The sequence below is a fragment of the Taeniopygia guttata genome, chromosome 1A (assembly GCF_048771995.1).
Source record: "Taeniopygia guttata chromosome 1A, bTaeGut7.mat, whole genome shotgun sequence".
In the NCBI taxonomy this organism is placed as follows: Eukaryota; Metazoa; Chordata; class Aves; order Passeriformes; family Estrildidae; genus Taeniopygia; species Taeniopygia guttata.
Window position 1 is genome coordinate 38,012,713 of NC_133025.1, and position 27,692 is coordinate 38,040,404.

Sequence of the window (27,692 nt, forward strand, 5' to 3'; positions counted from 1 at the left end):
ACCCAAGATGGATGACAGGTGATGAGTTTTCACACTTCTATAAGTTTTGGTCCATTTACATATTGGGGTTAATTGTCCAATGACAGCTTCAGTTTATGAAGCCTCATCCTCCCAGATTGCTCACCTCAATTCACTGTTGTTTATAATTTTTGGGCCTGAATCTGCAATGGTGTTCTTGGTTCTTAGGCTAGAAAAGGATTGTTTTGTCTGACTAAACTGTGAGGAGAACTTGCTAACATTTTATATGAAGCTCAGAGTTATATATTAATGCCATACAGAACCTGGATAATATGTAAGCTAAAACTTAAGGCATCATTTTAACCACAAAATAGAACTGTTCACATGATGGAAAGCAGTCATCTCAGACTTCTACATTTGTTTGTCATAGTTGAATATTAGCCTCATGGATTATTTTGTCCCTTCTCAAGGAAGTATTTGGCCTCAACTGTTGTAAGTACATTGTTTTTGAAGAGTACTCAGCAAACCTCTCTGGCTTCCAGGTATGGTTGGAGGCTCCAGCCTTCTTCATCTTTTCCAGCTGCTCAGGGTGCCCCAGCACTGTCTCTAGTAATTTTCTAAATCCTGAACTCTTTTTTTTAAATTTTATTTTGTGACAACAAATATATTAGCCAATAAGAATAGTCATTCTAAAAATATTATCTCACAGAAACACAGAGTAAACTGGATTGGAAAAGACCTTTGAGATCACTGAGTCTGACCTGTGACCCAACATTACCTTATCAGCTAAACCATGGCCCTGAGTGTCTCATCAAGTCTTTTTTAAACACCTCCAGGGATGGTGACTCAATCCCCTCTCCGTGCAGCCCATTGCAATGCTGAAGCACTCTTTCTGTGAAGAATTTTTTTCTGATATCTAACCCTGGTTCAGCTTAAGGGTGTGTCCTCCCATCCTGTCACCGGTGACCTGGAGAAAAGGCCAACCCTTGCTTGACTACAGCCACCCTACTTGATTAGAAAACATCTCTCCCCAAAGTCATTCCTTTCCCTACACTGTTTGCTGTATGAAATGACTTAGAGGTTTTGCTGGAAAGGGGCCTATTGTATTTGTCACACTGGCCAGCGTTACAGTAATTCCCAAGGGACATGCTATGCAGCAGGAAGCTGGGCTGCTGGTGTCTCCTGTGGGTCGTTGTGTTCCAGGAGCAGTGTATCATCTTTCATAGAGGACAATGAAAGAAATTGCTGTATTTGCTAGAGGAGGAAGTGGGAAGCAGGAGCCTGCAGGAGGGCTGAGAGCTGTGAAAGGGTAGGAGGATAGCTGACATCCCTGCGGAAGCATGGCACTGCTAGGAAGGGCAGCCTGGTGCCAGAGACCACAGGAGGGATCTTGCTGAGGAGCCATGTGGCCAACAAAGAGGTGCTGCCTCGGTTGAGCTGAAAATGAGCCCAACAGAGCAGCCCCAGGTGACAGTGACAGAGCCAGCAGAGCACGGGGCTGTGCTAACACTCTTCTGCTCTTATTCTGTCTCATTTTGACTGGGGATGGAGGGGAATGTGCAGGTTAGCAGGAGCTATTGTCATTGTAATATTTATACAGATGAAACCTGACATTTAAGCTTGAAGGCCTTTGAAGGCCAACCTCTCTGAGGTACTTCCTTCAAGAAGGAGACACCTCAGCAACTTTACTTCCTCCCTCTGGCTGCTTCATCTTGCTTTATCCCATCTTGCTTTCTCTTGCTTTCTCCCCCATGTATCTCCAGAGACGAGGGTCAGAGGAGCTGGTGAGACTGAGCAGTGAGGAACTAAAGGAGAGATAAAAGAGGGAGGGAGGAACACAGACAAATAGTTGTGCTCTGCAGGAAGAAGGTAACAGTGTTGGGTAATTGTGTTTTAGTTTGACAGAACATACCACATGCTGTAAAAGGTGAATTAATACTAGCAGTAATAAACATAAATGACCTTCAGATTACAATAGTAGGTGTGGTTTTGCTCCTAGGTAAGTATCTTAGTTCTTTTATGCATTCTGACTTTCAGATTTTGAGCATACAATAGGCACATCATATTCTCAAACAGCCCAAGCACCTTGGCTTAATTTGTAGCTGTACCAAGGATTACTGCTAAATTCAGTGCAGGTTTATTTGCAAAGAATGGACTGTTTGATAGTAGAAATTTTGCATAATTTTGCATTATAATGTCTAAAAAGCTATAGGCAGGGGTGTATTCAGTCACTGAACTCATCTGATCAGTGCACTTCCAAGGTCTGTTATTTTTTGTGGGGATCTTTCACTGTGAGAACATACCTCTTTTAGCAGAGTTAGGGCTTCAGTAACTTCCATAAACTATTCACAGAGAGAGTTTTATGCAACTGCACATGCTCAAAAAATAAAGGGGAGAAATACGAGCATGAGTGCATTCATTAAGTTATTTAGTAATGGTTCTTTCTAGTGATGGGTCAAAGGCAGCAGCGTGAACTTTAAACAGAAAAAAAACCTTGCAGTGAATGTAAGAAAGTAAAAGTAATATTTTGCAACCATGCTATTAAAACAAGGAGTCACACAGAAAAATGTCTGGAGTGGAAATGCAGCTGTATAAGCCTGAATGCTAGTACTTTGAATGCTAGTACATGCAAGTATATATTTTCACTTTTTGTCTTTCTTGAGTCATTTTACCATGTTTCAGCATTTTCTTTTCTTTGCATTGCTCACCTTTGTATTCATTCTGCTATAATAGTGGTATCTTTTACCTGGGTCCTTGCTTTCAGGACATTTTCTATAACTAACTTCCAAAGAATGTCAACCTAATTTCCAGAACATGGTCCCTGGGGAATTTCTTTACAAAAAGTCTGAATATGGCTATATATGGAATTTCCTCCTGGATTAGAAGCTGTAAATGCAAAAAGCTAAGAAAAAAACTATGGTTTCATAAACTAAAACTGCCAGTGAGCCCATGTTCAGGCAACCAGCAGTTTACATTTCAGCAATGTGCTTCACATACAGCTACTTGGCAGTTGCAGCTTCCTGTTAAGTGTCATGCCCCCTCTGAAACATAGATTATTACTATTTGTTAATTCCAGCATGCTGTGGGCCTGAATAATATGGAAGCTGCCATCATCTGGTAGTCCTTTGCTGTCACAGTTTAAATTGGGAATTTAAACTGCTTAATTGGGATTTTTTTGTGAACAGTATTTTTGGTATGGAAGTCTTCACTTTTTAATTCAGCTCTTCTCTTCAGTTCTTCATTGACCTTCCTTCCACATGTGTTCTAAGATAGTAAAGTTTCCTGTGACATTGCACTCAGAAAGGGAATAAAATCATTAGGATTAAGGATTTTATTCTCTTTCCCAGACTGCAGAACTTCCATGCTGCACGTTTTGTGACTTCCCCCTTGAAGTCTTTCCTCTGCAGTCAGATGTCCTCCAAGGCATTTGATAATTTTAGATCATAACAGAAATGTCAATTTTAGACCTGAGGCCTGTACCTCTCCAAGTATTTTGTGTAAAGCCGGGTAAGGATATCTTTATATAAAGGACAAAATTTGTAGCTCATATTGACTAACTCAGTAATACATCCTTACCTTGGAATCTAGCATGCTCAAAGGACCAAAATTTAATGTCAGGCTGGGGACAATAGCTGTATTTAGTGCAACTCAGTAGAAGCAGGTCAGTGAAATGAAGCAGTCAGTCCTGAGGACTTGAGGTTTGTAGGGGCAGTGCTTTGGATTAGGATCACTCTCATGGGCAAATTGCCTTTTTCAGTTGTAGCATCATTGGGTGACCTCTGGGAGCATCTATTCCCACTGTGTCCCTTGTGCCCTCAGGATCACTGCAGAGCATGAGTACAAGCATGCACGGCCTATGGGTATGGTCTGGAGACAAGCCTTGTAAGCAGATTCCTAAACCCAACTAAAATGATAATCGAGGAGCATCACAACTGCTTTATTTGTGAAATGTATCAAGTGCCTCAAATGACCCACAGTATGCACACAACCCTGGCTGGCATCAGTGGAAGGAAGCAACAGAGAGGGATAAGAGAGCTCACATTTATCTGATTCCATGTCTGGTTGTTGTTCAGCATGGGTGAAGTATGCAAAATTGGTACTCAAAATGCCCTGATTCAACACATTCCTAGAGCTTACTCCTTTCAGTGCCCTGCTATTGCCCAGGAGTAAGCCATGTGTTTCTTTTTCTCTACACTCTCCTTTTGCAAATAGGCTTCATTCCTGCATTTCTGACTAAAGTCCTAGAGCATATCTGGATTGGATCAATAACACTAATTCAAGACCTTATTTACTAACTGCTACTCAGCAAATCCCCTCTTATAGATTTGTCTTTAAGAGCTTTGTAGAATCACCAAATCACTTAGACATTCATGACAGCTTCTTCAAAATAAGTATTCTGTATTTTCCCAGAGGAGTAGAACAAAGAAAATAGCACTGAAACACCAGAAAGTTTACACACATATTAATTATCCTTAAACCAATAGCTTTTACTTGGTCGGGTAGGTAAGTATTGCTTGTTTCAAAGCACCCCCTTGTGCAGGCAGTCGGTAAGACAAGTTGTACAAGAAGCTTCTGGCTCCCTGACACCACGGATCTGCGTGGGTCATGATTTGCATTTTCCAAGTCACCCACCCTGCTGCATCTGCCACAGAGGTCTTTTGTTCAGTGGTTCATGTCCAGAGACCTCCTGTGGTTTCAAACTGCTGAGCCTGGTCAAACTGGTACAACGTGGATGGAGGTAATCTTCAAACTGTAGGTTCCTACTGTTGTCCACTGGTAAAATATAATTCTTTGAAAATGTGGTATAAGCATGGGTAAAGTCCAACTGAAATCAATCAATATGGATCTTCAGGATGAGCTGCTTCATAAAAAGAAATGTCGTACACTGTTGATTTTTATAGATAGTAGTCACAGTTGGTAAACAGCAGCCCAAAAAAAAAAAAAAAAAAAAAAAAGGCTGCAGATTTGAGTCTTCCAAATTAACTAGTGACTTCAGTCTGTCCACCTGGAGATGACTTTATAGAAAGGTAGCTTTGAACCCTTATCTTTTTCCAAATTTAAAGCTCCTCTGGCAGCATCATAAATTGGGGAGCACAAGTAGCAAAACTCAAAGTCTTTAGTAATTCTGGAAAACTTTGTCAGTGTTATGTAAAATGTAAAATTATTAAAATTTTAAAATATTTGTGTCATGTTTATGAAAGAAAACAAACATCTCTTCAAAGCGAATGATAACTGTATCTTGTTTTAAATCTATTGTCTTAAACTTGTCTTAAATCTATTATTAACATTCATTGACTGTGCAGTCTCTGTCGACAACAATGTTCAAATGAGCCATTTCCTTGACAGAAAAAGTACACTTCTCTTGGTAAAAATAATCCATTCCTTTTTGGTTTTAAATTTTGCAGTGGTTTTGTAAATGTCCAAATTTTGTACTGCCTCAATTTTTTTACTTTAGTGCTTATGCTTTATTTAATAAAAAAAGGAAGCATATTTTTTCTGAAGAGATAAGTAAGGAATTCTGCTTAACTCTAGGTGTCCCAAATACTAACTCAATGATCATTTAATTGCATCACGAGAGCTATTGAAATTAAAATTGAAATTAAATTAGAAACAGATGAGAGCAGACAACACATTGTAAAAAAAAAGCTGAGGTATCTGCAAGTGTTTGAAATGTTCCCCAAGGTACCCTACATTGTTTATGCTTCAGAGAACCAAGGCAGCAGTGCCAGAATACCACCTGATACAACACTTTCAGCACAAAGGCACTAGAATTCACTACCTACACAAGCTTTTTCATCTGCAGGATGCATATGTGTTTGTCCTATTAATGCCTACATTCCCTGTCTCCTCAACCCATTGATTCTCACAGTTTACCTGCACTTGATGTGTTCCTCTTTTCTTGCCTCACCAAGTGGCATCCTGCTGCCATATTGTTGTTTCTCCCCATATTCATGCTTCAGGCACTGCTGACAAATCAGTGAAACAAAAAGCTGATAAATTTGAGCACATCATTCATTTCCTTTTGTCATAATTCCTGTGGATTTTCTTAGGTACAGTGTTATGTAAATGCTGTTTCAGACTAAGTACATGTGAAGTTTAGAATCTGAATAGAGCACATAGTTCTTGTGAAAGATGAAGGTTTACATTTGTGAGTGCTGAGTGAAAAAAAATGTAAAAGAGTCAGTTGTGCTACTAAATGGTACTACACCAGACTGGAAGACAAAAATACATATCAATGCGTGAAATAAGGTTTTAAGTTGTGATAAGTGCAGCTCTAATGCAATTTTAACGGCAGAATTGCTGCTGCTGACTTCATAAAATACATTCCATAAACAGCTGTTAATCTGTTCACCATTTGTGTCTTACCATTCATTTGTTTAGTAATCAGTTCTCATTTGTTCTACATATGGTACAGCTTTCCTTTTATAGCAGCTGCATTTAATGAACAATTGGAGGCTCAAAAATATTACAGAAATATTTAACTATTCTCCTACATTTTTATCTGTCATTAGGATTCTTTGAATAAAAGTTAGAAAAGAAGTTCATTAAATATAGAGTAAGGAAGGTGTAGATGCTCTGTGATCTTCCTGAATTTGAAATTTGTAGTGGAAGTTCTGGTGACTAGGCTTTGCACTCATCTTAGCTCCTTTAGGCAATTAATTTTCTCTATTTATACTGTCCATTCCCTTTTGTGATTCACTGACGTCAACATGTCAAATTTGATTCAGTTTTTGGCTTTGCTCTGTAGCTCTGTATCATATTAGAGACCTTTAGGTAATGTACTGAGTATCTTGCAGACCAACTGAGTGCACTTCAAGATTTTTAGAAAATGACAGTTTGCAAGATTAAAAATTTTGTCAGGTGTTCTGCTTAAATGTGGGAATCAGTAGTCATTAAAGCTGATTTGGGTGAAGATAATTGCCTTCTGGAGTACTTGTGTTTAAGTGTCATCTTAATTGCTTTTTTTCCAAAAATTCAGATCTTTAACAAGAATATTTTATGCTAGTAAGTGTTCTCTTATTTATTCATGCTTCAGCCATGTCCTGCAGCCTGAACTTAATGAAAAAAATGTAACACAATCTTTTGTTTATAGGAGAGTGTAGGTGAGAATACAGCTGTGTGCTGAAGCTTTGCTAGTGTTAAGGGCATGATGCCAGAGAGGGCAAATGCCCGTGGATTGGACAGCCCTCTGTCCTTGGTCAGTCTTCACTGGTGACCTTGACCTGCAGCTATTGAGAGGAATCTGCGAATCTGTCAAGTGCAGCAGTAGGCAGAGGAAAAGGGCTGTACATTAGAACTGACTGCTTGGATCAGACACCATTCCAGAAAAGGGAAATTTCCAGTCAGTTCCACCTGATTCAGCCACAATGCCAGGTGGGTTGGGGAGATGATAAAAGAAAGAAACCAGTAATTGCTTAAGTGTGCCGAGCATTTTACAGATTGCACAGTGTAAATATTTTGGATATACTCTTTTCAGATGGTGGATGAATCAAAATAGCTGCAGGTGAGCTTCGTATGTGTCACCAGGCTTGTATATAGATAGATGTGTTAAATTTGCTTTGTATGGGCAAATGCTCAGTTGGGAGAAATATATAAATGATGACAGGATATTTTAGAAAGAATCTCAGGTATTTCTGCAAGGCATTTTCATTGAAAAAGGCTTAGCTGTGAGAGAAATGTACTTGTTTCTAAATTTAACCCTACTAACAGTTTACCATCTTTTTGTGTGTGTGTCTTTTTCTCTTCCAGTGCCACCTTGGGCCTTAATAGCCATAGCCATAGTTGCAGTCCTATTAATCCTCACCTGCTGCTTTTGTCTCTGTAAGAAATGCCTGTTCAAAAAGAAGAACAAGAAGAAGGGAAAGGAGAAGGGAGGGAAGAATGCTATTAACATGAAAGATGTTAAAGATTTAGGGAAAAGCATGAAAGACCAGGTAAAGTACCTTTCCGTTTCTTGAACTTTTGGGTTGCATTTGAAGGTTTCCGTTTGATGTGTCTAGAAAAAGCTGTGCTTGTCTCAGTAGTGGCTCTGTGAAGAGTGGACTGATTGACAGCATCTTCTCAGTGGTATCACAAGGGATGAACCTGGGTGTGGCATCACTGATGAAGCAGCCAGCCAATTTCTCTGCTCTGCTAAAAACACATGAGCAGGCATATAGGGACTCATCCTTAAGGGGCAAATTTATCAAGAGTATCCTGCTTGCTTCAAAAATGGAGTAGCTGTGTGTGTGTACTTTTTTTCAAGACCAGTGTTTATGTATCTTTATATATCTTACTAGCAGTATTTCTGAGATTATGTGATAAAGAAAAGTAGTTGTGAACTCTAAATTTCTTTTTACACAAAAGTTCATCTGAGAAAGAAACAATAGTATAGAGGAAAAAATGAGAGTCAGAAGCAAGGGGAAATAATGAAAAAGGAAAACCACAGGGACATTCAATTCAGTGATGTTTAGAGAATTCATTTTGTTCTAGAGAGGAGAAGACTAAAGATAACAGGCCGTATTTGGAGCTGCAAGTCAACTGAGTAACTTGGAGAAGATTAATATAATGCCCTTTGAGAGGAGCATAATTTTCATAAGGGCAGAAAAGCTTGCCTTTCAGATCTACTTGGTGGAAAAGAAGCAGAGGTTGCAGGCTTAATACTAAGGGCCAAAGACTCAACTAATACCTTCCTGAGAAAAAACAAAGCTTTTTATTAATGGGATTTTATACTGCTCTTCCTGGAGCAAACTGTTTGGAATAAGCAGCAGAATGAGGAAATAAACATGAAGTATCTATTTGTCCTCAAAGCCTGGAGATTTCCTAAGCTAAGAAGACAAAGGGCTAGATTTTTCAAAAAGGAAGGACTAAAGACATTTAGAGAATTGCTTTGCAAATCCTCATAAGTAGAAGCAAATAACTTTAAAGATATTGCATAGTCAAGACTTTTGGGGAAGTTGAGCTAGAGCAGCACAGGAGCAATTACCCAGTCAAAAAGAGAGAATAAAAGCATTAAGGAGATGATTCCAGAAGTTGGGATCTAGCATGGAAGAAAGCTGAGCTGAAGGCAGGTTGATCACAAATACAAGTCAGAGCTGGGTATCCGAGAACTAGGGCCAGCTGGTCAAGGACAAGATCCAAAAAGAGAATCTTAAGGCACAGTAGCTAAAGAGGCACATGGCCCAGTCCAGAACAAGTGGTGAAATGCACTGCTCAGTGACAGAACAGCCATCAGTGACTGGCTCATCAGCCAATCTTAAGAGTCCTGGAACAGGTCAGCATGCTTTTCCAGGCACATAGAATCTAGAAGATCTAGAAGGGAAGAGTAAGAGCACTCCATCAGGAAGTGAGGTGAGGGTGAGGAAGCCTTACAAGTCTGATGACAGCTGCCATAGATCACATGAGAGGAGTCAGAAAGGAGCACAAAGAAGGGGGGGGGGGGGGGGGGGGAAATAATGGATAAGTGTAGAGCTATCCAAGCTATTTCCAGTTTCAGTGACAAGAGAGACAAAGAGACAAGAGGACAAAGAGCAAATGCTGGAGACCCTTACATTCCCATTGCAAGTGGAGTGCTTTAGATACTGCACCAGTGCACAATTTCAACTGTGGTTCCTCCTGGAGATAAAGTGCTTTGTGTGCCACACTGGTGTACTGGAGTGTGTGGCACCAGCACAAGACAATTCACACCTGAGAAAAACATCCTCAGTATACAAAATCACTAATGTAGATGGAGGTATTCCAAGGTTAGACAGATTAGTGAGACTGAGCTCAAGAAACATCAGAGCAGAAATTTTGAGTTCTCCCTTGAAGAGGATATTATGCTGCTGGTTTTTTCTCTGTATGATGAATGTGAAACAAACTCCTTCTCTTAAAGCACTTTGATTTAGCATTCATCCCTGTATTTGATTTATAGACTTAGTTCTGAGGTATTAATATTAAGAAATTGTGAGATAATTCCCCTTCAATGTATGGAAAATCAGGTCATCACCTGTTGGCTTATCCTAGGCTACAGTAAACTAGCTCTCCCATTGAACACAGAATAATTTGGAAGAACTGCTTTGATTATGCTGATGGAAAAATTTCTGGAGAATTTTGTTATGTCCTGCTAATGATAACAAACTTAATACTTTTTCAATGGATAAATAATGTGCAATTTGTTTCTTGATATTTATGTGGAATTTGTTCCATATTATGTAAGGCCTTTGCTTTATTTACAATGTATTATTAAGTGTTTTTAATTATATTCATTAGGACCTGGATAAATGACCATGGATTCTTAGAAAACAAGTATTTGAAATGCAAAACTACATTATTTTATTAATATTGAGCTCCATTTGTATCTTTTTAATAGGAAAATTTGATAAAAAACTAAATCCTGCATCTTTTGTCTACAAAAAGAGCTAAAACTTTGAAATGTTGCACAGATAGGTATTTTAAGATGATTCCATTCAAAATACTTGGTATCATTAAAACCTACATTTGCCTAGATATTTTGGGATTTAACTATCATGTTTTGTTTTGCACAGTTAAACCTAAGGAGGGTAGATTCACAGTTGATTTAAATGTCGGCCCTTTAATAAATAGATCACTGACTCTCCAGCTACCTCTCCTCACTGTCTGGGATTTCAAACCCAGGCTGAAAGGTTCTTAAATTAGCACCTTAAATTCATTGCTAGCAGTCTGACAGTGTACAGATTTTAAGCCCGTGGCATTCAGTAGCTTTTGCCAACTTGATTCCTAATACAACATTTTGGCTGTCATTTTTTTCTGTATGATACAATTTTTATTCTAACAGTTAATCTTGACTTACCAGTGTAGGTTTTAATATACCTAGCTGAACTCAAGGCAATGCTAAATGTAGCGTACTTCAGTTAAGAGAATTGAAACATTTTAGAGGTTCTGGCATAAAACATAAAGGGGAATAATAAGAATGCCTTTTAGCGCTTCAGAGAAGCAAATTGTTAGAAAAGTACTTGAAGAGTAAGATGTAAATCTAATGCCATTATAAAGGGCAACATATAGTACTAATGTTGTCAAAAACCTGCTTCAGTCATTGTTAGGCCTGAACCCGTAAGTGGTAATTACTTCTGCCTTCAGCTAAAAGTGCATAATAGCAGTTGCTAGTCACATGGCATCTTGCAGGATCCTAGTTCCTTAGGCATATGAAGTTGGAAAACAGTGCGATTTGGGTAAAGAGCTCCCGGAAATAAAATTTTTATCTTAGTCTCAGGTTTTTTGGTTTTTTTGGGTTTTTTTTTTTTTTTTTTTTTTGAGGAGAACTTCTAAGGTACTTTTATTTATGCCTATCCATGCTAAATCATTATAGAGCCATGCAACTTGGCATAGTTGAAGATCCTTTTGAAATAGAGTCACAGTCAACTCAAAAGTCACACATTGATAGCTAAATATCACAGAAAGGGGAATAATTTTTTTCTCTCTTTTAGGATATTTGTGCTTCAAAATATCCACTTCCCTAGACACATTTCAAAAGAGAAATTGTATTTATATGAAGATTATCAAAAGATGTAGCTGAAGTAGAATGGGAGATGAGTTGAAAATAAGGTTAGGTTTTCAGTCTTGAGACCCATTTCCATTGCAGACAAGGCTTACTTTTTAAAGTTGAGTATACAGCTCTACCAAAAGCCACTGGGAGGATTAGATTCCTTCTAGGGAAGGCAGAATTGTTAATGAATCTACACCTGTAAAAAAGGTCATTTCTCCATGTTTTCTACTAACGTTTGTGTGTGGATGTTTTAATTTTTATTTCTTCCTCCTATGTCCTCCTTGTCAATGTTGTGTCTCATGACTGTTCTGGATTGTCACTTGCGGTAGGTTTATTTTGCTATTTAGACGCACCTAGACTTAAGCTCTCATGCATAGTCTCCTGACAGCTCTGTCTCCTTAGCAGAGATGGACATGTAGTAGCTTTGATACACACATCAAGAGGCTGAACTAAATTGATTGGGTATTTTTTGGTTGGATATATATTTGGGTGAAGCTGGAGGAGGGCAGAAGAAAAGAGGTTGTCATTCTTTCTGTTAAAATATTGACTTAAAATATTAAGTCAAACTGTACCAGAAAGCTCAAGTTTAAAATTGATGGGCACATAAAAATAACTTGCTAATTATATTTTCTTTTTGTATAAATGTCACTATATGAAAAGTAGACAGAAGCAATGTGTATTTTTAATGTCTTAATTTCTAAGTGTTGCTAAACTGACTGCTACCTCATGAAACTTGCTGCGAGTTCTTACATCATCTCAGTACAGTGCTCAGGCATTAAATTCTTAGTGTTCCATACCGAAGTTTGTTAAGTGGTCTTAGTACAAATTTCTGTTGGTGCAACCTAGTGACAACTGGCACTAGTGTTTTTGTGATATTTTCCCATCATAGTTTTCATCTTCATAACTTTCAATCTCTGCTAATGCCCCTGGTGGCTCCCACTACTTTTTTTCTTTGAGGGGGCAAAAAAAAAAAAGGCCCTGGAGACTGTTTCAGAGATGTGTAATAGCTTCAGATTTATTATGTCTGAATTTAATGCTTTGGTTCAGCAAAATTCTTGATTAAGCTCAGCCTTGGGCTAAGAAAAGGAATAAATGTAATCATTCATGAACAACACCACTGAGACCTTACTAAGATTTAGCCCTGTTACTTGGAGAATAATTGTTGTGGTCTGAACATTTTATGAGGTCACAAAGCATTTGTAGAAAAGGAGATTTAATAATTTCATCAGGCTAAAACACTGTAACTAGTAAAGAATTTTTTGCTTACAATGTGTGTGTTAGATGAAACAGGACATTTGGTATTGGATGGATGTACTAGAGCCTGGAGTATGGGTGGTATATTCTTGGATCTGCTGCTGACTACTGTGTCCTTCAGTCAGCCACTTGACTTCTCTGTACATTTGTTTTTCCTTTACATAGGTCTTCCTTTTACATTGGGATTATGTACTAACTTAATCAGAATATTCTGATTAATGTTCCTCTCTGAATAGCAAGTGTTGTAAAGTGAAATGACAGTGAGAGCTGCAATTGCACTCAGCCGAACTTCAACATACGATGGTTTTCTTAGACTGATTCACCTTATGATTCTAGCTGTTGATCATCCAACACCCTTACTTTCATATAGACAAAATACTGAAGGAACGAGATTTTTAGTGTTAGGTGCCCTGAAATATTCCAAAGTAGAGTGCATTGACCTGGCAGCATGAAGACAATAGCCCAAATGAAGTCAGGATAATCCACACTAACATCTAGAGAGCCTGGATTTCATTTGAAGCAACTCAAGCCTTTATTACCAGAAAAAAAAACCAAGAGGATCTTTCTGAGGGACAGGAGCTCTGTTGCTGGCAGTGGTCTTTTCTTCTGCAATATTTGGTTACGTGCTTGTTTATTTTCCCAGTTGAATGCCTAGAGAATAGTGACGTGTTTATTCCACAGTGCTACCTATCTCGATGTTAGCATGCCAGTTCCCATTTGTTGTCATCTTCTGCCCATGGTGGCGTGAATGCTTGCCATGGCTTATTCAAAATGCATTGATACACTCAGAAAGATGATGTGCTGCAGAGCCACTACAGTGGAGAGGGTTAGTCAGAAACACTGGAGATGAGTCTTCATAGAAAACAAGCCCAGTAAGTTTACTGTGGCAGTCAAAATGGATTGACTGAGTCCTGCTTGTACATTCATTCAGTCTCAGCCTTGACCAGTTGTCCTGCTTTTTCACCTGCCTTAAGGACAACTGTGAAGTGTGCATAAAACTTCCTGAAAAATGTGAATAACATGTTTATGAAGATAAAATGTTATAGATGTGTGTTTGTGTTCTGCAAATAGGCTTTCTGTAAAACTCTTTTGAAATGTAGATTTATATTAGACTTCAGAAGCCTGAAAATATGGAAACAATAGCTGTGAGACACACGACTGGGCTTATTTGCATTCCTGTCTCTTCCTCTCAGTCACTCCCAAAAAAAGATAGGACCCTGCTTTGCATGCTTCCTGAGTTTGTTTTCCTCCTTTGTTAAGCTATTTTTATCTGTAAAGTAATTCGTTACTTCTATTGTAACCTACTGTACTGTTAGGGGGACATGAAGATGCATATCCTACTAATTCTTTTACATGTAGTGTTTTCTATATTGAAGCTTCAGTTTTCAAGGATGTTTTTTGCATTTTCTCGATTAACAGACCAAATTTGAGTTCTTTATTCAAGACCAGAGTCTGCAAGTTCCTAATGAGTGGCATTTAGGAAGTATGCTATTAATCCTTAAATTAAATGACTTAAATTAGACTCTCAAGACATTTACCTATATCCACAGACTGTACAGAGAGCTAGACTCCTACACTATGTCTGAAATTAGTGGGTATGCATAATCTTCAAGAACAGCAGTTCATATTAATGCAGTGTATGTTTTTAGAAAATTAAAATAAAAACTAAATATTTGGGAATATAGAATAATTTTCTTTTTAAGCAAGGTTATTTACTCTTTACAAATTGATAAATAGTAAATATAAATAGCAAACAGGCTTCAAGTATGAGATTATCAGGTACTTCATAAAGTCTTTTTAGAAGATGCTCAGATGATTAACTTAATCTCTTTTTATGGAACTAAGCCAGTAGAACAGGTCTGTGCCAATAATCAAAGTCCATAATCAAAGTGACACTCAGTAAATCATGTCTGGGTATATTTAGGTTAATTTTCAGTATCAAATACACATAGTCCTAATTATATAGTATGACAGATTTTCCAGACACAAATAAATGTAGTACTCTGAGTGATCCTCCCAGGTCAAGGAGCAAGCTCTGTCCCAAAGCATGCTTCCATCTGGCCCGCTGCCATTCATTTGGGGAGGATGAAGAACAATTGATGGAGCAGCATGCACTGGCCAAGCAGCCTGAAGCTGCCTCCCACTCACAGCCTGCTGCTCAGTGCAGGCGAGTGCTGCCTGCCATATGGCAGGTGGGGCAGAGCGCGGCTGCGTGCATGCTTGCAGGAGTGCCTGCTACTTTTAGTTCACACTCATGGGCCCTGCTTTCAAAGCAGACCCTGACCCATGGGATGAACTTCCAAAATAGGCTCCCAGGTCTGAGATGAGCTTCATCTTTTTTCAGCCTATAAACACTGGCTATAGGGTTTATAAAATATCAAAAACAGATTGATTTGTGAGCTTAACAGCTCCAGTTCAAATGAATGTATTCATATTTTACACTGAACACCTGCAGCATTTTCTGTATTTTTCTTTCTGGTTGCACCAGATTAAGTTGGTAGTTTAGTACCCAAACAATTCAGCAAACGCTTAAGCTGAATGTGATGACCTCATGTCATAGAGCTCCTAAAGAAAGAAAACCTTTTGAATAACCCAACAAAGACCATTTAAAAACTGGATAACAAGCAAGGGAGTAATCAAGCAAGTCAAGCCATTGCATGCTGAACCCAGCAGGGCTTTTCTCATTGTGTGCATCAGCGTGGCCCACTGCTGGCATGTGAGGCCAACATTCTTACAGCAGTTATGGCAAAGTAGATTTCACAATGACCAAAGCCTGGCATAGCCACTGGAAACCCAGGCGCAACATGCTCTTTAAATTAATTCATGGAGAGAAAGCAGATGCTGAATGAATGAAACATTGCCTTTCCTTCTGAGGGACTGTGATAGAGAACATGTTACAATTGCAGGCTTGTCTGCTTTGTGATAGGGAACCAGATGGGAACTTTTAAAGGCTTTTGTTTTCCCTTGGGATAAAAACTGGGCAGATCAGAATTACGGTGTTCTTGAATGGGAAAGATAATGATGAGACGTGTACCACCATTAGTGGAAAAACAGTCATTTCTAGTTGTGGAGGAAAAATTGCCTTTCCAATAAATTCATTGTTGGACATGGCACAGAACATTCTTGCTACAAAATCTTACTGTTTTCTTTTTTTCAGCTCACCATGCATTGCACAAGCCTGAGGACTGGGCATCATTCAAACATTAAAACAATATTCTCTTCACCAGTCCAAAAGAAATGATGCAGGGGCAGGTGGAGATGGAAATCAGTTCAGCAGCATGCACCATGCAGCAAACAAACTTACAGGCTTCAGTCAGTGTTTTGTTTTGCTTCCCAATGTCTCTCCTTCTTGCTTAATGGTAACTTGTGCCCTTAAAAGTGAGACTGTAGGCCATCCCATAAACAGAAGGAACCCTAAAAATTCTGTTAATGAAAGCATTTCTTTATATACAAAAGCGAAAGACACTTTGCATTTTAAATGGTTTGCAACATAAACTAGTCATTAACAAGATGTGACTCAGTCACGATTGTAGCCTCTGCCTGTCAGTACACAGGCAAGCAAGTACACTTGCTCCACCAGCAGCTTTGTTACATGAGTCTCCTACCACTTTGCTGTCCTGAAGCTTCTGCACGCATGGAATCTGGAGGCAGTCAGCAGAGCAACAGCCCTTGCAGACTGTCATTTTCTACACATAGTTTGGGGAGGGATTAAAGTAAAGTTGTTTAAAGCCCCAGAATCTCTTTTATGGTTCATGGTTGATAGTAGTGGGGCAAGCCTAGTGACAAGGTGCTTTTGATGGAGCTGGGCTAAAAGCAAGGGATGTTTGCAGTGTCAGGATGCAGTGTAACTGGAGAGAGGCTTTTGTCAGCTAGGGGAATGAGAGGGAGAAAAAACCCAGGAAGTATAAAAACCCACTACAGGGTGTGGAGTTTCAAAAGAATTGGAAATCAGACATTTTCTTTAACAACTCAGGAGAAAAGAGGAGGCTGCAAAACCACTCAAAATAACATTATGGAAGTGAAGATGCAACCAGCAGATTGAACAGTGGATCTCAAATTGCTGTAATTTAGCTCTTTTTGTTGTAAGAGCCACTGCAGAGTAGTAGTTCTGATTTCAGTAGACACAGATGTATCACCTTGAAATGTTTGTACTGGATTAACACTTTCTTGGTACATTCCTACACCTGCTTACATATAAGCGTATTTTTCAGATATTTATACACATTTGAGAGGACGTAATGTGTCTCTGTATATATAATGCAGAAATAAATAAACTGTTTGAGTAAAATTCATAGTCATCTCAAATTAGAAAAGTAAAATTCAGTCTCCATCACAATACAATTTTGCATTTCCATGTTGCATATTTCAGAGAAAAAAACATTTTAAATGTCATCAAGTTAAAGAAAATGCTAGAGAAGGCAGGGCTGACATTCCTCTGCATCCAAATCCAATCTTTCTGGTTACGGTTGCAAAGGCTTGATGAAAAAACCTTGCTTGTAATTAAAAATGTTTAATTTTTTAATAAAACAAATAAAATATAGATGCTTATTTTAATTGACTGTAGCAGTGCAACAGTAAGATTGAATACAGTGTGATGCAGTATACTATAAACTGAGGGTTGTAGTAGTATTCCATTACATATTGATCTTTCAGAGAATCTCAATACAAAATTAAAATCCCTGTGGGGTGTTTCATGTACTATGAACCAACCAATTCTTCTTCCTCTTTGGAATTCAGCGGCTAAATCAAACATGAGAAATTTCGGTGCTTCTTTTGATTCAGATTCTTCCTGAAGCATTAGCCTCTAGTTTGAAAGGAAATTCCTCTCCTAACAGTAAAATCTATTATTTACAAGCTGCTGTAGAAATAATAATTTTTCTTTTTTTTCCTCCCCCCCAGTGCCACAAACTTGTCCATATCCACTATTTCTTTCTCAGTGGTTTTTTTTTAGTGGTTTAGTGTTTCTGAATCAAGGTCAAGAAGAATCATGTAGCTCCTCAGCTGATGTCAGTAATGTACAATGTTTTCCATCTCTCATGGAAATAGCTTTCACCTTTCCAGTAGGCTTCTCATAACCTGTGGAGACGAGTTTCTTAACCCTACAGTGTTTTCTGCCTGCACTTCAAAACTCCCTTGCACGAGAGATGTTAACTTCCCATTATATTTTCTCTGGTCACAGTAAGAATTTTCTCACGTTAAGCTACCCACAGCTCTGTCATCTCGACTGAACAGCTTTGCAGAAGAGAATGTAGTTTTCCCAGAGAAAGTATGGATATATAACTATTGCCTTGATGGACTACAATTCCTCTGACTTGGAACTTAGCATATCATGTTCTTTTTGCCTTCTCACTTTTCTCCTTGGGGAATGGCCATAGGATATTTCTCTCAAAGAAAATCTAGGTCAAAAGTAGATGGAAAAGCATAAAGTCCAGTACTTGTGCCAGAAACAATAATGTATTGGAGCTGTATATCACACTTTTATCATGGAGTCCTCTTAGGACCATACTAGGATGATTCAGAGCAGTGGATCTTGGAGTTAACATCCCACTCTGACTTCCTGTTGTTTCCAGGCTCAGATAAACCTGGTTGCTTCAGATAGATTGAGTCACATCTTTTTTATGACCACAAAACATTAAGCTTTTTTTTTATTATCAAAAGCAAGAGTGTTTGGCATAATCATATCACTCCATATCCTGAAAATCCCATGTATAGTCTGCCAGAGAGCCTATCAGTTTTCAAGTGTCACAGTTGTTGTTGTACCAACAAAAATGTTGTGCTACAGTCAGGGAACTTACTAAGAGCTCAGTGATAAAATTTCTCAAACCAAATTTCATTTCAGACAGTTCAGCCCTTCCAAATAGAAATGGTTCATTTAAAAAATACTATTCTTCCAGTCTCACAGGTGATTCTGTCTATCACTGACCTTTCCCCCCAATCTCATCCAGGTACAATGTAATTTATGTTTCTACTAGAGAGTCCATCATTCACTAACATTCAGATTTTTACATGAGACCCATCTCCTCAGCTTGCAAAAATCAAAGCAGTTGGATTGTTTTCATTTGAGCTATGCCAACAGAATTTTTAGCTAATTTCAAAAGCAGAGAAATAATTGCTTAGTATCATGCAGTTTTGAGTCTGACCTTTTTTTATTTAGATCTGGCTTCTGGAGAAGAACATTTTCTACTTCAGAGATGAATCTTCCTTCTTTCCAAACCCACACAACTGTTGCGTGGCCCTCACTATTCAAGGCTGAGTGAGAATGTTAATGCTTTCATGTTTCTTCTTTCCCTAACTGCTGTCAGCTGTGTATATAGCTACTCTCTAGCCTTGCTACCTTTTCAGAGAGCTCCAGCAGCAATCTATTGTTACAAAATGCTGTATGTTTCCTACAACACAAAAAACCACAATTGCAGAAAAATTACATTGCAACAAAGAATGCATCTTATTCTGGCACTTTGTCTGTCTGGGCAAACAGAAGCTTCATATAGAAAGAACCTTCAGATAAGGCTCTTACAGACAAGTACTCTGTTTACTGTAACATGGAAAGAATTCTGGATGAATGCTCAGTATTGATTCTTTATTTTCACACTCTCAACTTTACTTTCACATTTTCCAAAATTTTTCACTATTTGCCTCATCACTTTTGTCTATTTTTCATGTCTTATCCAGGAAAGAACCTGCTAGAATAAGATCTACATGGTTAATTATGGTTCATACGGTTTAATAATTATATTAATTACCTTTTGCACAGCAAAAATACTTCTGCTTTCTGGTACAGGAGAAATAATTACATCATTTAGTATTTTAATTATGTATAAAATCTAAGATAACTGATGTGTCCTTTAAAAAATAGGTTACGTGCAGTTGACAAAGCTTGCAAGCAGTACTGCATTTCTTTATTTTTGTGTTTCTTTCTAAGCAAACTAAAATCAACTTGCAATCAATTTGGTTCAGCCAAGCTTTATTGCAAGAATGAATAAAAAGGAAATTGGTCTCGGGAGGGAGGGAAAAGGAGGAACATGCATTTGCTAATGGCATGGTGGAAACTTTGCTTCCATATTCATTCTAAAAAACATGAAAAATGTTTGGCATATGATTGTAGAAAGAGCTCATCCACAGCACATGCTCTTTATCACAGTAGTCCTACAGAAATGTGTTGCCAAATGCAAACAATGCACAGCATGTATGACCAGGTTTGACATTGCCAAGATTCTTAAGTTGAATGAATGCGTGACTTGGCTTATTTAATAGCATGTTTGCCTCCTTGTGCCTCTTTAAGAGCCAGTCTGAGCCCAGAAGAACTATTTTTTCATGTCGAGATGATATTTTGTTTCTACTTGCAGGTTTTATGACAATCCTTGCTTGTTATAGTCCAAGGAGCTTTCTTCCTACTTCCATTGCTTGCTTGCTGATTTATAACATCTTACCGAGCAACTCAGAAAGTAGATATATATATCTATGAAAACTGCATATTTGAATTTCTGCTGTTTTGCTTGCTTTTAATGGCTCTAAAATAGATTTGAGGATCGTGTCTATTTTAAACTGCTACTTAACAGTTTGCCTCATTTATGAATATTACATTTCTTCTTTCTAGGCTCTTAAGGATGATGATGCTGAGACTGGGCTGACTGATGGGGAAGAGAAGGAAGAAGCCAAAGAAGTTGAGAAGCTAGGGAAAATACAGTATTCTTTGGATTATGACTTCCAGAACAATCAGGTTTGAAACAACCAACCCGTAATATTTTGTTTCTGTGTGTGCAAGTGGAGAATGAAATAATACATTTAGTTAAAGTAGATATTTCCAAAATTCTTACTACTTTCATGGAGAAAGGAGAGAAAATAAGACAGAAAATTCATTACATAGGTACTACTAAATTGGTATTGAATGCACTTGGACTTTATATTACACCTTTAATCAAAAACTGAATATCCAGTTTTATCTATATATTATTAATAACTTAAAGCATCACCAACCAATGTCAATCAACATAAATTATGGAGTTTGCATGCAGTCACTATAATGTAGCTTCAGCCTTCAACTATTTAAAATGTAAGCAAACACAAATGGGATGAAAAATAGAGGGACCTAAAGGTAAGTTGATTCACTAGGTCTTCTAGAAGGTTGGTAGGATTGCTTTCTCTCACTTCATCAAGTGTGTGCTTTGCTGTAATAGCTAGCCGCATTGGGTTCTGTTACTCTCCATGAAAGTACACTTCCCAAAATTCTAGTTTGAAATAAAAGTTCAAATAAAAAGGTCTGTACCCCAAAAAAACAAGAAGGTTGGACAAGAATTTAAGGACTGATACTCCTTCAATACTCTGCTCTGAAGCTGGTAGGACTAAACTTTGGCATACTTACCAAGTTTTCAGAATTAATAGACACTATAATGTGTAGACCTAGAATTGACCACTTAACAGGTCTGGGCACATGCTGAACTAGCTTGTATTTTATTCCCCTCCCTGGCCTCTTTGCCAGGCATTTTTGCCAGTTTTGTCAATTAAACCAATTCACAGCCTCACATTAAAATTCACTATGCTTAATTTTTCATACACACCAGCTCATCTGAGTTCTTCACTTCTACTGTGTATCTTTCAGTAAACTTGAGAACACATATCCTGCATTTAAATTTTGACAATTTCAGTCAAAATCACATAATTCTTTTCTGTTTAGGGAAAGCAGTGACTACTGAGGGTAAATCCCCATTAATTCCTATTCATCACCTGAACTGCCTTCCCTATGTTCTTGTGATAAATTGCACATTCGTATTCTTTATTTGATGCTGTTCATAGAGCATGGTACTCTTAATTGCTGCAAGACTAAGACAATAGGAGAAATTAAGATAAATTTCTTCATTAGCAGGAAGGTATTTATACACAGCTATGACCTGCATAATAAATGGTATTTGCCTGTATTTTCAACAATCTTCTGACTACCAATCTTTATTTTACAATGTAAGAGCTAAAAAGAGTCCTGAAGTCTTTCAAGAAACTGTTGCTAAAGGAGCTTTTCCTCAACTCCCAGAGCAAATTGCCTGACTTTGTGATAAGTCACACTGATCCTCCTTGAAATCACTATGAAGTGTAGACCCTTCAGAAGCAGAAGATTTAATGAGGGGGAAAGGAAAAGCTGTAAATGTGTTCTGAAAAATGGATTTCAGTTTTCTTAGACTATGAAAACAAATTTTCTGTGTGAATTTTATTAAAGGGTATGTTAATTTTATGAGCCATATTTTACAAAGGAAAATAGGGTGGAAGAGCCACAAATCTGTAAGTCTGTATTGTTTTTAATTAAGATAATAAATTTTCTGACTTGTGGATTTCTGTTTTATTTTGCTGCTCTAAACTATGTAGCAACCTAAAATTTGTCAAAGGATAGATGATGCAAAAGAGTAGGAGAGGGGATTCAGTTATGTTAGTATAATGCAGTAGCATGAAACTACAGTCTCAAAATTTTATTAATATATTGTATAGGGTTAAGAATACAAGATGACCAATGAACTCTCCAGAGCAATGTGCCTCAGTTTTAGAGAGAGAATAATAAAGGGGAATTTAATTGCTTTTCCACTCTGTTAACTAAAATTCATGGACTTTTTTTTTTACTCTTTGATGTGAAAAACGTGGTGTAGATCCCGAGCCTATTCATGTATTTGTGAACTGTTTTGCATCTAGAATAAAATTGAGACACAAAAGAAGCATTTCATACAGCAAAATGAAAATGTTTCATCGAACTTAAGAGTCCTATCAGTGGGAAAGCATGCAGGCCATCCATACTATGAATTTAAAACTGTCCAACTTTGAGGAGTCTCTTAGAAGCCAGAAGTTTCTTTCACAGATTAACTACATAGTTCTATATTCCAGTTGATAGAGTTCCTGTTTCCAGTTTTAAACAATTCACCCACGAGAGAAGCAAATATATTGTGATTGAAGCACTGATTTAGAAGAAAATATTCTCAGATTTCATTCCCAATTCCTAATATCTTCAGAATGACCTTGAAGAAACACTTCAGTGTTTCCTTTAGTTTTGTATCTATGAAACAAGATTAAAAGTATTTTCTTTTTCTCAGCTGCATTATGCTGATGAGGGCTCATGCAGTCAGGGGTCTCTAGATTACATGACATAACATGACATACCATAGCATAAGCCTTCATTTATAACACAAAAAACAGCCAAGACATTTACAAGTTCCATCTGTGCTTCAGTCTTATATTTGAAGTGTATAATAGATTTAAAAATACAATTTTTTTGTCTTGCAATGAGATTACAAATTGTTATTGGTATTTAGTTACCAAAGGTTCATTTTCATGAGATATTTTTTGAAAATTCTGCCCTTAGTTTACTGCCTGGTCCCATTCATGTACTTAGCAAGAGAACATAAATATAAGGAAGACTGCAAGAGTCATTTGTTTTCAGTAAAGCTCTGCTGAGAATTTGCATTTGATTTTAATCACCTTTTGTGCTTGGTTGGGGGAAGGTTACGTGTTGGGGGTTTAGAATACAAATTTTGTAGTTAAAATTAGACATTCTTGATTGTTTAATAATGTGATTTCTATTCATGGTGCTCAGCATAGAAAAATAATGCACAAGAGGAGAGAGCAGTTGAAAGTTATTTGATTGCAGTCTTTACAAGGATGAAGTCTGTATTTAGCTGTAATCAGCTGCCCTTTGAAAACCTCTTTTCTGCTTTAAAACAGCCTTTGTACAGTCTGCATCTGCCATAATTGGTTTTCTAAAGTCAATAGTGTTGCTTCATTTGCCCTCCTTAAAGGGGAGCGGGGGGTGGCAGGGAGAAGCGAGGGAAGTATAGTTTCTCCTAGACCCAAAATAGAGTCTGCATATGCATTCCTCTGTTACGGTATTTTTATAGATATCTATTTGAAATTTAATTCTGCTGTTTTTTCCTCTCTTTTCAGCTTCTGGTTGGGATTATTCAAGCAGCTGAGCTGCCTGCATTAGATATGGGTGGTACATCGGATCCCTATGTGAAAGTCTTCCTGCTGCCTGATAAGAAGAAGAAATATGAGACAAAAGTCCACAGAAAGACCCTTAACCCTGTTTTCAATGAGCAATTCACATTCAAGGTAGTTTTTTATAATTATTGATACTTCTTAATTTAACTACTTTGTATCTCATGCTTGGCTATGGATTTAGATGTCTTAGTTGATAATTGCAGCAAAATGATTTTTCATGTTGTAGAAAGCCATGATACTCAATCTTTCTATATAATACAGGGTCAGATAGGTTTAAAAGGCGCAGTTTGGTTTTAGGCACGTAGATTATCCTTATAGATGACAATCTGATCCATATTTTATGGCTGGATAAAATGTACAAGAAATTCAGAAAACAGTGACACTTTGACAAATCTGATGTAAATTTCACTAGACCAGCATTTTCTTTAAATATCTGATTTATGAAATTCAAGATAACATTTCCTGGAATATAAATTAAAACTCAAGGGTAGTAAATGGGTGAAGAACAATATGGCAGATTAATCTTGCCAGATTTTGTCATAGCAGTTCTTTGCCATGCTACTTTATGTATTAAAAGAAATCCTTTCTCAGGTTTAATAAAATAGGAATTAAATAAATGTAGGTAAGTCTTATATTGCACTATTTACATCATTCCAATAGTATATATTAATAGTGTTTTTCTAAAGCTGTGGCCGAATTTAAACCCCAGTTAAATAGAATAAAGGAATAATGTACAGCATGTTTCACAGGGCTTCTCCTTATATACATTCCTCTGCTGTTACTTCAGGCCTTTCTGTTTGTGCCTAGTCTTATAATGACAGCTACAGATTGAACACAGGAACAGTGAAAGACTCAGGTTATGAAATCATTCAATGAGAAAGATATCCCTGTGGGTCACAACTACTACTGCATATATATGCTTATTTTTTCCTTGAAGATGTTCATAAAAGTAATCTTTTGTGGAGAGTTATTTCTTTCTTGAGCTTTCCTTAGAGAGTATTTAAAAGAAAACAGAGATCTAAATTACATATTCTCGTTCAGCTCACAAAAGCAAAGAAAGAACAAATAATGCTGTCATCTAAGATGAAGACACAAGTTATAAATCAGATCAGCCACTTCTGGACTATAATGTCCACTTGTTGTAAGTCACATCTGCAATATTTAAATTTTATGCTCCAGAAAATAGTTTGTTTTCCATGCCAGGCCTGACAGAGTGCTTAGGTGCATCTCAATATGGTACTGATCATCCCCTGTGGTCTGTGGTCTTTACTTGAGATAAAACCAGCAGAGCATGCCAGGTACTGTCATTGTTCTGAGGACTCCAGTGACCATTTAACTGGAGCTGCAGCTATAATAAAAACTCCCGTGGGAACTGTTGACAGTGTCTCGTTTACTTGTGCAGAGCTTTGCTCCTGTGACCCACTTCAGGTGGTGCACAGCTTCTGTTGGCATCCTTCCTATCTCTCTGGCAGTGCTGCCCACCAGGCAGCCCAGTCCCGTGCTGTTGCCTTCTCGCAGGGCACAGCTACCTGTCTTCCTCCCAAAGTACAGCTAATGCGAATGAGTTGACTTGTGCTTCTGCTGTATTGCATCTTGAGCCCTGAACCTTAGTCCCTCCCTTTTTCATTTCTTTTGCCCAGACGTCCATGGTGCTGTGCCAGGGTGCAAGTGTTTGTCAGATGGCAGCTGTCTAAATTGTATACCCACACTGCATTGCCAAAAGGAACCGAAAAATCCTAGCTGCAACTGCACTACAGCAGCCTGGTAGAAGGAGGTGTTCCTCAGATCCAAAGTGGGAACAGGGTTCATGTCTAGAGGAATGACATGTCTGTGCCAGAAAAAAACTCCTGTATGCGTGTCCTTTTACCAAGATCTTACTTGCTTTAAATCAAGAGACCGATTATGTCTGAGCAGGGAGCAGGGAGAGGGAGCAGCCCTTCATGAGAGCTGAGGCCATCCTTGATAGTTCAGAGCAAAGCTGGAGACTGAAGCTACATTAGAAGTAATAAATTAAGGAAGCATTTAGAAAGGGAGGTAGCTAAAATGAGCTTTATTGAGGACAAGTACAGAAAAGTAAATAATGATGAATGTAGTCTTTGAATTCCAAGTGACCAGGAATCATTAAGTGGTATTGTAAACTAACAGAGAAATAAACTTTAGAACATTTTTCTTCTCCTGTTTTCCAAGCTGTGTAAATATAAAACTAACATTTTTCCTTTCATATACCTTTTCCCTTTTTAGAAGCTACAGATAATTAAGAGAATGAAAAATAGATTTAGCTGTAGTATTTACTAAGCTACACAACCATGTACCACTGAAACTATTCAACTTGATAATAGAAGCTAGATCTGGCTCTCAACTTGATAAGCTTATTTTAAATGTTATATAAAATGTTATGTAAAGAGAAAATTACTACTTATTAGTAAGTATTTTAATAAGCAAGTGGAAGCTGAACCGTAAACAAGAGACCACAGTCCTAGGGTTTAAGCAGACAAGAACATAGAGGTTAGGAAGGCCAACGGTAATGCCACGCTTTCATTTTCTAATTAATAAAGAAGTATTTACTGAATCCCATTGAAACCATTTATACTCACAGGATATATTCAGATTGACTGAGTGTTCATATAAATCCAAACAATTCCTAAATCAGACCTTTTCTGACAGCCACTCCGGTGCAGCTTACCTGAACTGCATGTCTCCATCCTAATATTAAAAACGTGACTCGTAAACATCCAAACCACAGCATCTAACTGAACCACATGAGAACAACTGGAGAATTAGTCAGAACTTGGCCTTCTGCCACCACAATTTCTAGTTACACATTGTGACTTGAAAAGCACCTTAGTGTCTATAACATGTGAGAGGTGTAGTATTGAAAAATATGCCTTGGTAAGTAATAGGTATTGGTACTGTAAGAGACATATCCAGTGTCTAATTACTTTGTTTCACATTTAGTAAGCCAGTTCTGGTTTTTTCATGAGTCTGGGAGCTAGTCATCTCCGAGTGATGACAGGTGATTTATTGAAGAGAAAACACCATTGTGTGAAAAGTTCATGTGTCTTCAGTGCAAGTAATTTGGCTTCTTGTTTCGGTTTCATCACCCACAAAATGATTTGAAGTAGAATGAGAAAAACCTGGGAGTGATGAGTGAGCTGCCACATTGTTCTATTGAGTGCCGGGGCCTTGTCTCAAGAAATACTGCATCTGGTGACTCTGAAACAAATACACCTCATAATTTTCTCTGCAGTTCAATTTACCTGAGATGACAGCTGATAAAACAAAGAAATAGATTTGCATTGTAGTGGACCAATCTTTATTGTCTCAGATGCAGAGTCTGTCATTTCCTTGTCTTTGCAGGTGCCATACTCTGAGCTGGGTGGAAAAACTTTAGTGATGGCAGTTTATGACTTTGATCGTTTCTCCAAACATGATATCATTGGGGAATATAAAGTTGCAATGAACACAGTGGACTTCGGTCATGTCACCGAGGAATGGAGGGACTTGCAAAGTGCAGAGAAAGAAGAGGTAAGAAAAATCAAGCTCTTTTTCCTCCCAGAACATTTTTAACCTCACCTAGAAAAACAGACAAACTAGCAATATTTGTTTTTGCCGAGACAGCTCCCATCTGTTACCAGCATTTCTTAGATTTACTTTGCCTGATAAATTTTTGATAAGCATCTTTTCCAATACTCACTGAATGATACATTCACCTCTGTTAATTCAATCAATCTTTTTGATACTTTATGCAACATATTAAAAATGTTTTCATGAGTTTGACATTTTCTTGAATTGGTGCATTTTGAGGATATAGAATTTGCATTTGATTATAAGTGGTGTGTGTTTCAGTTTGCATCTCAGGACATGATGATAATGGTAGGGTTTCACTGAAATACCTTACAGTTTTATTGAACTGCTATTCAATAATATCCTTTGATTAGAATTATGAATTTTACAAAAACCTTGGAATGGCACCTTACTCAAATATTTATCACCTTTTTTATTTTCCTCTCATTGTCAACATCACTTGGAT

At 37.7% G+C, this 27,692-nt stretch overlaps 1 protein-coding gene across 10 annotated transcripts in view; it reads left to right on the forward strand.

The window, feature by feature from the left end:
- SYT1 (synaptotagmin 1) overlaps window positions 1-27,692 on the forward strand; it is a 329,787-nt gene that overhangs the window by 234,222 nt on the left and 67,873 nt on the right. For 9 of the 10 annotated variants that reach the window (XM_030289361.4, XM_030289386.4, XM_030289376.4 and 6 more), the window contains 4 exon segments: window positions 7,708-7,892; window positions 20,289-20,411; window positions 23,606-23,773; window positions 27,020-27,187. In XM_030289361.4, coding sequence (XP_030145221.4) covers window positions 7,708-7,892; window positions 20,289-20,411; window positions 23,606-23,773; window positions 27,020-27,187 — 644 coding nt within the window. 10 annotated transcript variants of the gene reach the window in all.